General features: G+C 37.4%; 1 protein-coding gene across 2 annotated transcripts in view; it reads left to right on the forward strand.

The window, feature by feature from the left end:
• The window catches only part of CTNNA3 (catenin alpha 3), a 1573809-nt gene that overhangs the window by 1382028 nt on the left and 175306 nt on the right, over window positions 1-16475 (forward strand). For both annotated transcript variants that reach the window (XM_081824173.1, XM_081824174.1), the window contains one exon: window positions 7411-7503. In XM_081824173.1, coding sequence (XP_081680299.1) covers window positions 7411-7503 — 93 coding nt within the window. The remainder of the gene's footprint in view (window positions 1-7410; window positions 7504-16475) is intronic.

Raw genomic sequence — 16475 nt, forward strand, 5'->3', positions numbered from 1 at the left:
TGAATTGTTTTTTGAACGATTATAAGAAGAAAATCTACCAATGATCTATCATGACAAATAGAGATATAGGTCTTTATTTACATCATTCTTTATTTCCTTCTCTATTTATTTTCTTCCTTATATAAATTCACTAAAAACCATATTTATTGTGTGCCTACTTTTTGCCAGGATTTTGTTAGGCACTGGAGTTATAAAACATAATAATACTAGATGCCTTCTCATTCCTTGTGTGAGTGAGCAGATACATGTATTCAGGAGACTGGTATGATGAATTGGAGTGAATTTGGTTTAACTGGAATGAATGGATTTACCAGATCTCTTCTAGTATTGAGGTTTCCTAGTACTGAGGAAACATTTCATCCACATTAATGTTATTTTTTCAGTTTAAGCATGAACTCATAAAATCTTAAAATTTGAGGAACTTACAGAAAATATCAAGTTTTACGTACTCCCCATCCTGATTTTAAAGATGAGAAAATTGAAGCATAGAAAAATTATGACATTTGTCCAACAACATACAACTAATTGGTGACAAAGTTAGAATGAAAACCCAGGTATCCCAACTTCAAGTTCATTAATCTACCACAATAGCACAACCCCACCAGCTTTCTGATAATACAAGAAATGTCTTCCCAGGTTAACCTGAGGTACTTTACACTCCTTCCCCTCTTCTGCCTGACATTTCTAAGGAAATTTCTCTATGTCTTACTATTCAATCTCAGTCTCAAACCGTGTAACTCTAGGGAGTATCTTTTATTTCCATTTAATATCCTTACCCTTTATCTCTCTTGAGGGCAAGGATTATATTTTATTTGCTCAAGATCCCCAGAATCTAGAATAATAGCCTGTTTCTATGCATAAAAAATAGACACTCAAATATGTTAGTTGAGATGACTTAATTTGATTTTTTTAACCTCTTTAATACTGGTCAAGAAAACTTGGACTATCACTGCCTATCTTTAGGTAATCATTTCTTCATTACTAATAAAAGTTGAAAGAAGTACCACAGAATGAAAGCAGGTCATTAAATGCCGGCAGTATAACGGCGACCAAGTTCGTAATTTTATTTTCATAAATCTCCTGAGATAGTCTGGTAGGTGTTTGGTTGGGACTAAAATGAATAAACAGTGCCCTCTTCTGTCTGGTAACCATAATGGTGCTATGTGGGGTATGAATTTCAGTCTACAAACTCAAGATGTAGAAAAAAAAATGACTTTTTATTTGTATATTCTCTATGTTAACCTGGTTTTACCTTTTTGCTCATGGGAATTTAAACATAGTCATTGGAACTTCCCTTTACCTCTATCACTTGTGTTGGACCAGGTGAACCAAAGTTCTAGATCAGTAGATCTCAAACAGGGGTGATTCCTCCCCCCTCCCCATGGCGGGGGCGGAGGGACATTTGGAAATGTCTGCAGATACTTTTGATTGTTACAACTTGGGAGGCTTCCTACTGCATGTAGTGGGTAGAGGCTAGGGATAGTGCTAAACAGCCCACAATATGCAAGATAGTCTCTTGCAACCAGAATTATTTAGAGCAAGATGTCCATAGTGCCAAGTTTGGGAGACTCTTTTCTAGAGGCTTAGACTATATCAAGACATCAGAAAGACCCATCAATTACTTGTCATTTTCCCAGATTGGTTACCAATGAGATACCCATTGTCCTAGCCCATGTAGCTCCTTCAGGTTTACTACTTGCTGTTTCCATGATACTTTATGGGAAGACGTGAAACTCTGGTCTGAGTTTAGAAGATGGTGTTTTCTCTGAAGTTTTTTTACATCCATACTGAACTTTTAATGGGATATGTAGACATCTTCCTAGTCTTCCAAATCTGAGAATTTTGAGCTCATGGAAGATCTCTCTCTCTACACAAAATCTATTATTTCTAATTTCCTAGTCTTTATTTTTAAAAAATGAAATACGGGAATCTTTGCCTCAAACTTTCCCTTAAGCAAAGAATCATTAAATCAACACTTACTGAAGGCAGAAGGGAAAAGACTAAACATTACTCTATAGCTTAAAAATGTTCCTTGACATTCTTTTGACATTGATACCAAAGCTTATTAGTCATTAAATCATTTATCCCTTTATTCAGTTAGGATATTTTTATTGAGCATATAGTGTATTTTGTTTCAAGGTGCTCAGAGTGGTAAACAAGACAGACAACATCCTTATTCTCATGGAATTTATATTCTAATGGGAAAAGACCAAAACATACTTCCTCTCAAAAAAAGAAAAAAGAACAAGAAAAGAAAAATATAATTTCAGGTTATGATCATAACGAGAGAGCTAAAGAAAGAAATACAGGGTAATGTAATAAATAAATGAAGTAGCGGAAGGGATTTCTTTCAGATAGACCAACCAGAGATGACTGGATAGGGCTGAAGATAGCCCATCTGGGCTCCCATGGGGAGGAGGATCCAGCCATGTCAGGCAAGAGAGCAGTAGATACAGAGCCGAAGAGCCTGATGTGGAATGAGCAGATGAGTGGGACATGTTTAAGGAGTAGAAAAGGTGCCTGTGGATGTGTTTTCAGCAAAAAAGACATTTCTTAGTTTTCTATAATTTGAAATTATGTATTAATATATCTAGTCCTCTTATAAAATGTATTTTAATTCTAGGCTCTTCACTTTGACATTCCAAAATCATTGTGTTGTCAGATCAGCTAGGAGGACCTGACTGAGCATGCTATTCCCACTACCTGCTTTGGAAGAAGACCCTGTAGCCCCCTTCCTAACAGCTTCCCTGAGTGTCAGACTGTTCCTGATACCTCTGGAGCAGTTACTCGATATTGGTGAGCCAGCGGTGGATAGTCAGAGAAATATGATTTATGACTAACTCACATTTAGGATTTAGAATTCAACCTGAATCTGAGAGGAAAATGTCAAGCATGACTCCTATTCCTAGACTACCTTTTGTCTATTTTTTTTCTGTTTTTTTTTCTTCTTTCTCTTCTTTCCTCTTTTCCTTTCCTTCTTTTTTTTCTCTTCGATGACCACAAGTTTCTTATTTACAGATTTTAATGTTAAGCATTTACAAAGTCTGTACTAGTGAATTTTTATGTATAATAATACTGCATACTGTCTCATTAGGAATGCTGAAAGAATTAATGAGATAAGGTCCATAGAGAGCATTAAGTGCCTTGGGAAAAAAGATATATAAATGCAGTCATTTCTATATCAGTAAGTATATATATACATTAAAACCACCAATTTATTGTGACCCTGAAGTTTAATGTAACACTATAGTTTATTGCAGCTTCAGTTTCTATATGAAAACCTCAACCTGAATATTTCCAAGTTCTATCTTTTCTCGCCTCTTTTGCATAAAGTGGGGCCTTGTAATAAAATTAATAATAATAATTTATAATAATCATAAACAGTGTTAAACTTCAATACTTTCTAGTCACTGAATAATGTTCCAGTTCATCATCTTATTTTATCCTCACAATGACCCTAAGAATTAGGTAATATTTTTGCCATTTTACCAGTGAGGAAACTAAGCTAATTTCAAATCACTTTGAGCTGCCTAAGAAAGGCTTCACAACAAGAGTTAAAATAAAAAGACATGAAATAGTTTTCCTGAATTCTGATATGAGAAATAAATGAGTAATGACTGAGTTTATTAACACTCTTTCCAGGGCAGGGGCTGGGGGGAGGATATCTTCCTCTTGGTTTGGTTTAGAGACAGCCCAGCTCAGAGAGGGGAAGTCATTTCCATCATCACTGAGAATCTATGTGAGAGTGAGTCTTTGCTGGGATGAGCTTAAGGGATAATTTTACTCTTATGCAATGAGTAAAATCAGATCAAAAAAGATCTTTACTTGGACTTTAGGAGAAAGCAGTATGTGTGGAATTATATTAAACCCTGTGTAGCATAGCACAACAGATACTCAAAACGGGTTGAATGTAAACTAGAAGCAGCTAGTAAGTATCAGATCAATCCAGAATAACAAATCTGGAGTAAAATGGAGGTATCCAAATTGCTACAAATGTTTTATCCAAAAGTATAAAGAGTTTTAATGGGATGGGAGATAGAATAGTGGAGGAAGAGGAAAAAAAGCAATAGAAACAAACTTTTCCTGCATTCCAGCTATCCATGGGCTAAGCAATTCCTACTTAAAGCATCTTAGTACAATTGAGCCTCACCACAAACTTCAGGATTAGTTATTATTATCTAAAACTTTGTTCTCATGGACCCTGGGGAAACAAACTGAGGGTTTCAGATGGGAGGGGGTGGGGAGAGGGGGTAACAGTGTGATGGGTATTAAGGAGGGCATATGCTGTGATGAGCACTGGGTGTTATACGTAACTACTGAATCATTGAACACTACATCAAAAACTAATGATGTACTATACAGTGACTCACTGAACATAATAAAAAACAAACACAAAAACAAACCTTGTTCTGAGGAAACCAATATTTAAAATGGTACACAAAATGCGAAAGCCCCACAATCACTAATCGGAGGGCCAGAATTCAAATTTAGGTCTGTATTACTCAACATTATTGGGTCTTTCCACTACATGACACTGCTCTAAGACAGTTGGTCTCCCCTCTCCTAGAATGAAAATTGATTAAACACACACACACACAAACATACACCTTCCAGATGTTTGCACCTTCCAAAGTTACTGGATGCATAGAAGCAAGCTGTGTATAATATAGCATAGCCCCGCCTTCCTCCCCCCTGTCACAGTGTTTGCTCTATTATTATTTGTCTTCAGCCCTGAAGGAGTTAATGTCACCTCAAAAGTGATTAGAGTACTCCTATTTCTTTCTTAGTTTCCACTTAAACAATAACATTGTATATTCAACTTTTTATTTTTGCAATACCAGCCAACTGCTTGCCTTACAGAATGCAAAATGCTGCCAGCAAATGTTTTGAACACTCCCCCACTGATTTTGTTCCTGAAAAGAAGAGGTCAGTCTTATGGTAAAGACAAAAAAAAAAAAAAAAAAAAGAGCGCTGAAGGATGTGGGCATAAATGGTAGGCTTATGTCTTCCTACAGTATCACCAACAAAAATGGTACTTGTGACTTCTGACAGCAGCAGTTGTTCTCAGTTTCTGTTAAATCACTTTATTTTGAGTTGAATAAAATACTGGAATCAATGATGAAGTTATATGTCACTTCATGGTAGAGTATAATCCAAGTAATTAACAGCAGACATTTATAAGGAACAGATCACAGTAGGGGCACCAGGCAGCCGTCCATTGCAAAACAACAGGACCCAAGAAAAGAAATTTGATAACTGAATTTATTCAGCAGTTTCAGGGGCTGGTGATGTATCAAGGAAGGAAATTGCAAAGATTCTTTCTCAAGAATACTGTGGGAAGAGTACACAAAAATGGCTAATAATAAAACACGTGATTGTGTAGAAATTGCACAGTGGTGAACTCATGTTATTAATACCTAAGGAAAAAGAATAAATTGCCCTGTGAGCCTAGCTGCACATAGTCGCTGCAAAGAGGGGCTGCATGTAGAGATAAAAATACACAACAGTTACTCAAACATATCAGAGACTTTGGCAAGAGGGGGACTATTAATATCCAATAGGAGTTGGTTGACATAAATGGAGAGGGTTGAGTGATGCTCAGGGCAAGGGTTAGAAAGCAAAGAAAATGCTGGTTAAAGATCCATGAGATGGGAACAAATCTGAGGCCGTTAGTGGTAGGAAATAGGTAGTTTTGCTCCACAGTGTGAGCTAATTATGGCAAGTTCCCATCTCTGGAGTGGTCCCAAGGGAAGGTAAACTCTCCACAGCTCTGAAAATAAATAAAGGGCCTGTGTGCAGAGCAAGGTTTAAGGAAAACCAGGGTCGGACTGAGGAGGCAACCCTGGCCCGCGCCCAGTTTTTAACAGCCAGGTGTAGAGAAGAGATCTCCCACTTCACATTTGTTTGCTTTTCATGAAACCTGTTTGATTTCTGGATTTCTTACCTAGGCTCTGTATTACATGAATCATACATAATTTAAATGAAAACAAATATCAAATTAATTCTTGTTAAGTACTTTTACTTGGATTTGCAATAGTGACAGCTATCTTTACATTATTGCCCCATTGAGATTAAGGAGAAGAGATTGAGATTAGATTAGATACTTAAGATTAGATGAAGATTAAGATTGGCTACTACAGCATAAAACAAAAAAATTTGAAATACAGAAGATGGAAGCACAGTAGAGGTACAGTGAGGACAAGTGTTTGCTGTTGCCATTGATATGTTTTGTTTTGCTCATATCCAGTGTTCTTTTCAGCTATCACTGATAATTTTGCTTCATCCATTCAAAAGTATGGATGTACTTCATTGTAGTGATACGACAGTAAGCAGGGCAGACCCAGTCCTTGCATCACAGGGTAAACAAGGACTGGCTGCTTGATTCAGCAACAACGCTGCAGTCAAGTCTGGTGAACATCAGGACAGTGTAAGTGGAGAGGTCAGGGAAAGCTTGGCGGAGGAATCCAACCCCGTCCAGCTCTTCCTGAGCCAGACACCACCCAGATACAAGATGTTTAAGCTGAAACTGAAAAAAAGAAACGGAAGTAGGTTAGCTATTTAGACACCGAAGTTAAAATATTTATTATTTAATTTCCTAGAAAATTTGAATTCTTAGTAATTTTTGGTGCCATTATCATGTCATATAGTTTTAATTAGAATTATCCCATCTATTTATCACACACGAACACCTTGGTTTGTGATGAGCACATAGGGATAGCCAAATCGCTATTCACCCCCAAAAGACTTCCTCCTGATTATTTTGCTTTCTTTTTCTTTCAAAATTTATTGGAATATAATTCATATACCCTAACATTCACCATTTTAAAGTATAAAACGGGGTTATTTAGTATATGCACATGATCATGTGATCATCACCACTATCTAATTCTAGGACATTGTGAGCATCCCAAAGAGAGACTGCATACCCATAAGTGGTCATTGCCCACTCCCTCCTTCCCCCTCCTTTAAGAACCACTAATCAAATTTCTGTCTCTGCAGACTTGCCTGTTCTAGACATTTCATACAAATGGAATCACACAACATGTGGTCTTTTGTGATTGACTTCTTTCACTTATCATAACATCTTCAAGGTTCATCTATGTCACAGCATGTATCAGTACTCTGTTTCTTTTTATAGCCAAATAATATTCTATTCTATAGAATTTTGTTTATTCCTCAGTAGATGTATGTTTGAGTTGTTTCCACTTTTTGGCTATTATGATTGGTGCAGCTATGAACATTTCTTTTTCCAAGTTTTTGTGTGGACACTTATTTTCATTTCTCTTGGGTATATACCTAGGAGTAGGATTTCTGGGTCATATTGGTAACTCTGTGCTTTCTTCTTGAAGTACTGCCAGACTTTTTTCCATTTTGCATTCTCACCAACAATGCTTTGCTTTCTTTTTATAGACCCCGGAGGAACTGGAGGATGTTTCTGACTTGGAGGAGGAACATGAGGTGCGCAGTCACACCAGCATTCAGACTGAAGGGAAAACTGACCGGGTAAGTCACCTCCCTGGGAGGAGAGCTGTAGGCTGTGCCCTCTTCTTGTCAATCAGACAGCCTCTCACAGGTGGGACTCCAGGATCTGGAGATGGTTTTGCAAAAGCCCGGGAAGAAGAGCTTCAGAATGCAGGGGCCACAGCATGAGGGGACTTACTTCCTTGACCTTGAAAACGTCCTTGATCTTGAAAACAGTGAGACCATTTCTGGTCAGGTAGCAAATCACTACATGCCACTTTTGATCTTTATATCAGTCATGGAAATATGGAATTGAAGTGTGTACACATTTGTTTAAAGTAGAAAAGAGAAAACAAGAAGTTATAAATATACTCTGAAATTCTAGAAAAAAAAATATTTCTGAGAAACTACCCCTATACTTTTCTTCCTTTCTGCAATGCCGCCTTCTCTTCTTACCTTCAACACACACACACACACACACACACACACCCCTCTGAAGATGCTAACCAACTTCTGAATTACTCTGAGGTATTATATTTCACTTTACTTATACCCTTATACCCAGTGCTTGGGAACCTGTGAAAATCTGGTTTCCTAGCCAATGATAGCTTGCAACTGCAGACCAGACTACAGAACTTGGGTCTGAAAGCCAGGTAGTATAACATGGCAGCTAAGACTGCCCCAGAACACATCTGAATTAGCCATTTCCTTACTGTGTCACCTGGGAAACTCACTCAGCCTTTCTCTTACTTGGTTCCCTGATTTGTAAAGTGAGGATACTAAGAGTACTCTCTATATGTGGATTATTGTGGGAATAACTCAGCTAACTAGTAGAGCACTCAACACACTGCTTAGCTCCTAGTAAGTTCTCAATAGTCATGAGTTATTATTTGTAGTTGTCGTAGGGATAGTATAATTATCATCACCATTATTACTGCTATTAATTAGTTAAATTCAGTGACATTACATTTGGAGATGGATAGGAAAAGATAAATTTAAGAAAGTTCCATGTGTTCAAATGTTCAGATTACTTAGAACTGATATATATTAGTCGTAACACCTGTGTTTTATTAGAAATGGTGGTTTTCTTGAGTTTCCATTCCTTGCTGATTATTTGGGTTAATTCCCAGCCCTCTAGAAGCCAGTTCATGTTGGGAACTGTCTGGGGGCACCCAACATCTGAAAGAAGTTTCCTTCCAATCTAGTAGGCATCTTTGGTAAGAGCTCAATTTTTCCAAATGGCAATGGAATGGGAAATAAGTTTTGCTAATGGCATAGTTTGCTTATGCTTTCAGGTAAGTGAGTGAGTGATTCACTTCAGCTATGGCTGAGCCATGGAGGTGGAGGGTAGTTGTCAGGATTTACAAAGTAACTGATAGGAGGAAATTTTGTTAAAATAAATGTACCTTAGAAAGATGCTGGGATCAGGATAAACATGCCATAGTTCTCATTCTGGATCATCACAGGTAGACAATGAAGCCTTGGTTAAGACCTTAAAGCTTAGAAACTTCAAGTTTCTTTATCTGAAAATGAGAAAAATAATATCATACCTTCTTACAGCATTATTGATAACTTCAAAGAAGATAATGCAAATGAAAGTGTTTTATAAACGTTAAAATTTATATGCTAAGAAAATAAGCTTATTACTACTATTTTGATTTGCGTTTTTGTTCTTGGCTGGGGTTACAGGCCAGCTAGATGGCAACCTGACTATTGTAGGTTAAGAAGTTGATGATCTCCATGGTCCTGGATCTTAAGAATCTTTCATAGAAGTCACTGTTCCTAACCATGTAGAAATCACCCTGGAGCTGCTCTGTATTCTGGATTTGTGTTCCACTGTGCACAGCTCCCTGAAAGGCCAGTTCATTTGGAATGCACCTGGGCAATACCCTCACTACTGTCTCATGGCAAGATAGATCCCTAACCATCAAATCTACTGGAAGCAGCGTTATATTCAACCTGGCCACTCTCTGCTCTAGTAAATCTCTCTGCATAAATTCCAAGTAGTTTAGATTTTCTTCACTTCCTGCCTTGAGGCTTTTCTGAAATTGCTCTGTGGAATTCCCCAGGAAGCTGTTCAGATATCCTAATACATACACAATCTTATGTGAAGCATTAACACTCCACAGAGCAACCTTGATGAATACTCTTATATTCCCTGGATGGGCCATTTTGCATTTTCCATAGGTCTTCAAAGGATTCCCAGGGGGATCAAGCCACACCTCCCACCACGGTGAACAGCTTGATAATATACCTTTGGATTTGCTCTCCTTTTTTTTCCCCTGATCCATTTTTCCCAGGCTCCTGGTTCAGTTCCCCAAGATTTCATCCCAGAATCAGCTACCTTCCATTCTTAGGCTCTGCTTTTGAGGGAAAACAAGAAAAGATAGTCACAGTATATAAACTACTGAATTATCACATTAACTTTGCTATATTGATACATTATCCCGGTTTTACTAATAAGATCACTGAGGTGCAGATTTATATAACTTGTCTAGTAAGTGGATTATGTTTTCAGACAAAGAACTTTGGTGATTACCACATCAACGCACTTAAAACATAGAGTTAGTGGAATGAATCTTTTACTAAGAAGCAAACAAACCACCACCACCACCACAATAAACTTGATTCACCATCAGTGGAATGAAAGGATGCTGGTCTGAGAACTGGAGAAAGGATACAAATTTTCTTTTAAAATTTAAATAATGATTATCATAAAGCATGGATAGTTTAACTCAAATAACAACCTCTTATTGAAAATCTGATTTGTATCAACAAAACCAAAAGACAACCGACAGAATGTGAGAAGATATTTGCAAATGACATATCAGATAAAGGGCTAGTATTCAAAATCTATAAAGAACTTAGCAAACTCAACACCCAGAGAACAAATAATCCAATCAAGACATGGGTAGAAGACATGAACAGACATTTCTGCAAAGAAGATATCCAAATGGCCAATAGACACATGAAAAAGTGCTCAATATTACTCGGCATTAGGGAAGTACAAATCAAAGCCTCAATGAGATACCACCTCACATCAGTCAGAACGGCTAAAATTAACAAGTGAGGAAACAACAGATGTTGGCGGGGATGCAGAGAAAGGGGAACCCTCCTACACTGTTGGTGGGAATGCAAGCTGGTGCAGCCACTCTGGAAAACAGCACAGAGGTTCCTCAAAAAGTTGAAAATAGAGCTACCGTATGACCCAGCAATTGCACCACTGGGTATTTACCCCAAAGATACAAATGTAGGGATCCGAAGGGGTATATGCACCCCAATGTTTCTAGCAGCAATGTCCACAATAGTCAAACTATGGAAAGAGCCAAGATGTCCATCAACAGATGAATGGATAAAGAAGAGGTAGTATATATATATACAATGGAATATTATGCAGCCATCAAAAAATGAAATCTTGCCATTTGCAATGACGTGGATGGAACTAGAGGGTATTATGCTAAGCGAAATAAGTCAATCAGAGAACTCACTGATATGAGGAATTTGAGAAACAAGACAGAAGATCATAGGGGAAGGGAGGGAAAAATGAAACAAGATGAAACCAGAGAGAGACAAATCATAAAAGTCTCTTAATCTCAGGAAACAAACTGAGGGTTGCTGGAGTGGAAGGGGGTGGAAGGGATAGGGTGGCTGGGTGATGGACATTGGGGAGGGTATGTGCTATGGTGAGCACTGTGAATTGTGTAAGACTGATGAATCACAGACCTGTACTCCTGAAACAAATAATACATTATATGTTAATAAAAAATAAAAAAAATCTGATTTGTGAGTTTATTCCTACAGATTCTGTGCTCATGGTAGACCAGCTCAAACTGTCCCCCACCCAAACCACATGAGCAAAATGATCATGTTTAGGCAGGTTTTATGATCTCTCTCAGACATCTGGCACTACTAACAGACCCCATATTCTCTATAATTATACCTCTATGCTTATCTTTCTATGTTCAGTCTCCTATCCATTTGAGACTTTATCTCTGTATTCTATCCAGCATTCCAGAAGTTTGCATCCATTGGACTGAGTATGCCTTTTGACACATTTCCCAGATACCATCGGGTTGAGAAGATACCATAATATTTTGAAGTGGATTCTGTTGAGAATTTTTTGAATACTCATGCCATGCCCAATGAGGAATTTCTGGTCACTGAACAAGACATGTGTTTGGGTTCCTTTTTGTTTGCTGCTAAATGCCTTTTTGGTTCTTGGCTTATGCAGACTCTGCTATATGGAACATGCAGACTCTGCTATATGGAACCAATTTCAGGCACTGTTTAGTAATGGAGTGACAGTTATTTATTATCATTTTACTTTCTGCATTTCACTCCTAGTAGCTTTGGCTTAACATCGTCTGTCATTGCTGTCATCAGTGGCAAATACCACTGGGCATTGTAAAGGTCTATAACCAACAAGTAATGATTTAGAGTCCATGGTCAATGAGAGCGAAATACTAAAAGACCAATAGTGCATGCCTTATGAAGTAGCAGAGGGACAGCAGTGGAAATTAGTGATTATCTTAATTATTAAACACGAATACTCACTGGACCAGTACTGTGGTTATATCCAATAATCAGGCATTCCACAGTGATACAGGAGTATGATTTTGCTATAGGTTTACAGAACATTCTTTAAAGATCTCATTGTTTATTCTGTTCATTCTCTTAGCAAGGATAAAATAGAAATCTTTTATCTTAAAAACTCAAGTTCAAAAGAGACATGAAAATAGACTCCTGTTAAGATCATCAAATTTCTAAACCTACTGATAATAAGCCTTTTTGGTAAGTCCTAAAAGCTTTCTAAAAGATTATACTAAATACATGCTAACTCATATTTTCTATTTAAACAGAACAGGGCCAGTTATCATTTAACACTTTATATCTCACAGAATATTTCCAAATTGGTGTCTTACATAACAAAAGCCCTGGAGTTTTTCTTTTTCCCTTGATTTTACTAACTAGGGAATTTAACTCAAAGAATTTCAGTAAGATATGCAAATCACGTAGAATGGAACCAAATCCCAGGTATTCCGGCACGAACTACACTCTGTGCAGTGCAGCACACTTGTAAATTGGGTAGAATCTCACCATCCCTTAAGATCTCATTGCCCTCCTATTGTTACAGCCAGTATTATGGAGTTGGTATTATCATTTCTCTACTAGAAAATGATTCCTGAAGACCATAAACCATAAGTATCAGATCTGCTTAAGCCTCACAAGTTTTGAAATGTCTCAGTGGTATAATCTCACATCAATAACAAAACCATTTTGTTGGTTACCATTTAGAAACTACATAGTGATGCCCAGACCTTGTCAGTCTTTCCCTGGTGGATCACTTCACCTTGATGAAATGGAATATTAATCAGATAGAGTCAGATAGTGGCAGACCTTGTAGGACAACAATCCTGGGTCTCCAAGCACAGAATCCAGAAAACAGAGGCAGTTACTCCTCAGTCTCTTACCACATTGGCCTCTGTGATATTTCAGTAGAAGGAGCATTCTAATTTCTAGATTTCCCCCCTCATTTATTATCTGTAGTAGGGGCAGCAGGAAATAAATAGCATCAGCAGGGTGGTGGCTAAAAGTATGTTTTTCATGCCTATCTGGAGTTTTAGAAAGACTTAAGACAATATGGGGCACCTGGGTGGTTCAGTCTGTGAAATATCTGACTTGATCCGAGGCTTGTGAGTTCAAGCCCCATGTTGGGCCCCATGCTGGGCATTGAACTTACTTTTAAAAAAAGACAATAAAATAGATTGAAAGAGTTTTGTGAGTGGAATGGGTGAGCAAGTGACTCGCCTTTGCTAGCATTGCCTTATAATATAGAAGTGTATGAACTTGGGAGTCATATAAGCCTTGGTTCAAATCTGGGTTCCACCCATTGCTATCCATATGATCCTGAAAAAGTTAGTTTACATTTCAAACTGCTTTCTCATCTGTAAAATTGTGATGATAATAATAATAATAGTATCTATTTTATAGTTGTTCTTGAAGATTAAACTAGATGCATGAAAAATTTCAGTTCAGTTCTTGACACATAAGTGCTCAATCAATTTTGATTTTTATAAAAAATGAATTTCATGGTAAGTGTAGACTTGTGTGTTATTGTTATACTTTGACTTCCTTTTGAGTAGATCAAGAAGCTTTGTAAATAAAAGTCTCAGTCTTCTAGTATGAGACTCCTTTGGTTTCTTAGTTTTGTTGTGCTAAACATTTTGACATGCTGGAAGTTCTATTACCAAAAGTCTTTTGAAGCAGGTTTTTTTTTTTTTTTTTTTCACCAGGAGGAGGACTTATCAGAAACTGCTTCAATATGTTAGAAGGAAGATGACATTAATGTGATTTTTAATGATGCTGGCACTTTTATGTATATCTAATTCACATACATAATGTAGAACTGAAATAGTGATCACAAAAACCAACTCTTGGGGCACCTGGGTGGCTCAGTCGTTAAGCGTCTGCCTTCGGCTCAGGTCATGATCCCAGTGTCCTGGGATCGAGCCCTGCATCGGGCTCTCTGCTCCGCGGGAGGCCTGCTTCTCCCACTCCCTCTCCCACTCTCCCTGCTTGTGTTCCCTCTCTCGCTGTGTCTCTCTCTGTCATATAAATAAATAAAATTTAAAAAAAAAAACAACTCTTGATAGTAGGATAAAACAGAAAATTTGACACAATAATTGTCAAGTTTGTATTTTCTTTTTTTTTTTTAAAGATGTTATTTATTTATTTGAGAGAGAGAGAATGAGAGACAGAGAGCATGAGAGGGAGGAGGGTCAGAGGGAGAAGCAGACTCCCCGCTGAGCAGGGAGCCCGATGCGGGACTCGATCCTGGGACTCCAGGATCATGACATGAGCCGAAGGCAGTCGCTTAACCAACTGAGCCACCCAGGCGCCCCTGTATTTTCTTTATTGAATGCCCTGCCCTGGTAGTTTTTCTTCTTTGTGGAATGTTGGTACTGTGGTGATCTGTTAGTTTCTATTTCTCTCAGTCTTCACTTACCTTCATCAAATTATATAGGACTTAATTTCCAAAGTTTATGGTACATACTCAAAAAAAAAAAAAAAAGAAAAAGAAAAAGTCGTCCATCCTGACATTTATAGGATGCATGTTAGGACCAGTTTTTCAAGCAGTCATTTAAAATCACCTTGTATTGAATGAAATCTTATCATTTGCAACAACATGGGTGGATCTAATAATGGATCTAGAGAGATAATGCTAAGTGAAATAAGGCAGTCAGAGAAAGATAAATACCATATGATTTCATTCATATGTAGAATTGAAGAAACAAGATAAATGAAAAAATTAAAAAAGAGGCAAACTAAAAACAAAACAAAAACCGACTCTTAACTACAGAGAACAAACTGATGGTTACTATAGGGGAGGTGGGTGGGGGTTTGGGTGAAATAGGTGATGGGGATTAAGAGTACACTCATCATGATGAGCACTGAGTAATGTATAGAATTGTTGAATCACTGTATTGTACACCTGAAAGTAATATAACACTGTATGTTAACTATACTGGAATTAAAATAAAAAATAAAATAAAATTTCCTTTTATTTCTCTACTCCTGTCCAAGAAGAACATATGTTCTAGTGGTTCTTCCTTCTGCCTATACAGCTTGAAAGGCAATAGGTCTAAATACTAAATAGAAGATTTTATTCTGTTTCACAGAATTTAAACTTTGATGATAGTGTCTTGTAGATGAGAACTGAAAGAGGAAACTCATTTAACATGACTGACAAAGGCCAGATTTTCATTTGAAAGTATTTGAAGTTGTGGTCTCTGAATGCTGAAATTCGGTTTAGTGAACAAAACATTAAAAAAAAAAACACTTAGAAATTTATAATTTCAATTGTAGTCAGATCATATTTCAGCATGATAAAATTATACCACCTTTTTAAAGATATATTATTCATCATATTTACTGATGATCCAAAATTAAGGAAATTGTAATGTAGTCTTTGATGATTAAGATCTGTCATATCTTTAATATTATCTTCCCTTAAGAGCATATAGTTTGTAAGTCTGCTCTGCCTTAAAGAATATCTTTGAGTCCACTGAGTTTATATAACTTCTATACATAGAAGTAAATTGGGACAGAAATAAGAACAGTTGCCTAGGTTACTGGACACAACCTCAAAACGTCAACAGAAGCAAATGAATTGGAGCATGTCAAATGTTAAAATACAGGAGATATTTCTTGGGGTAAAAAAAAAAAAAAGCCATGTACACTCTAACATCATGTTGGTGATTGGGAGAACGTCCTCCTTGCGGCTTTTTTACGATGCTGACTCACCTGAATATCCTCCACCATGATGATAGAAAAAATGTCATGAATGGGTAGTTTATTTTAAAAATTGGAAACATTTTAATAGGCCCTACTTATTATCAGAATACACTCTCAGTAACTCCAGTTTATACTGAATTAACATACAAAATATGGCAAGACATGACCTCATTACCTTTTTCATGATATAATTTGGTTTAGGTTACTATCAGAAATGCAACTTGCATAAGCCTGGATGAAGTTACATTACTCAAGCAGCGCTACACTAGGCAATGCATTTTCTCTACATTGGTTTCTTTAATTTCTGTTGTGTACTTGGCAATAACTCTGCTTTCCTATCTTTCTGGGTGATCGTTCTTTTTTTTTTTTTTTAAAGATTTTATTTATTTATTTGAGAGACAGAGAATGAGAGACAGAGAGAGAGCATGAGACGGGGGAGGGTCAGAGGGAGAAGCAGACTCCCTGCTGAGCAGGGAGCCTGATGTGGGACTTGATCCTGGGACTCGAGGATCATGACCTGAGCCGAAGGCAGTCGCTTAACCAACTGAGCCACCCAGGCGCCCCTGGGTGATCGTTCTTAGTGCTTCATGGTTTCCTCTTCCTCTATCTACTTCTCAAGCATTAGGGTTCACTGGAGTTCCGATCTAAGCTCTATAGTCCTCCAATTCTTCCATTTTTCCTGAACACTCTCATGCAGTCCCAAGATTTCAGATGTCTTA

This window comes from Leptonychotes weddellii, chromosome 6 (genome assembly GCF_054177405.1).
Source record: "Leptonychotes weddellii isolate Sample4059 chromosome 6, ASM5417740v2, whole genome shotgun sequence".
NCBI classification, from domain to species: domain Eukaryota; kingdom Metazoa; phylum Chordata; class Mammalia; order Carnivora; family Phocidae; genus Leptonychotes; species Leptonychotes weddellii.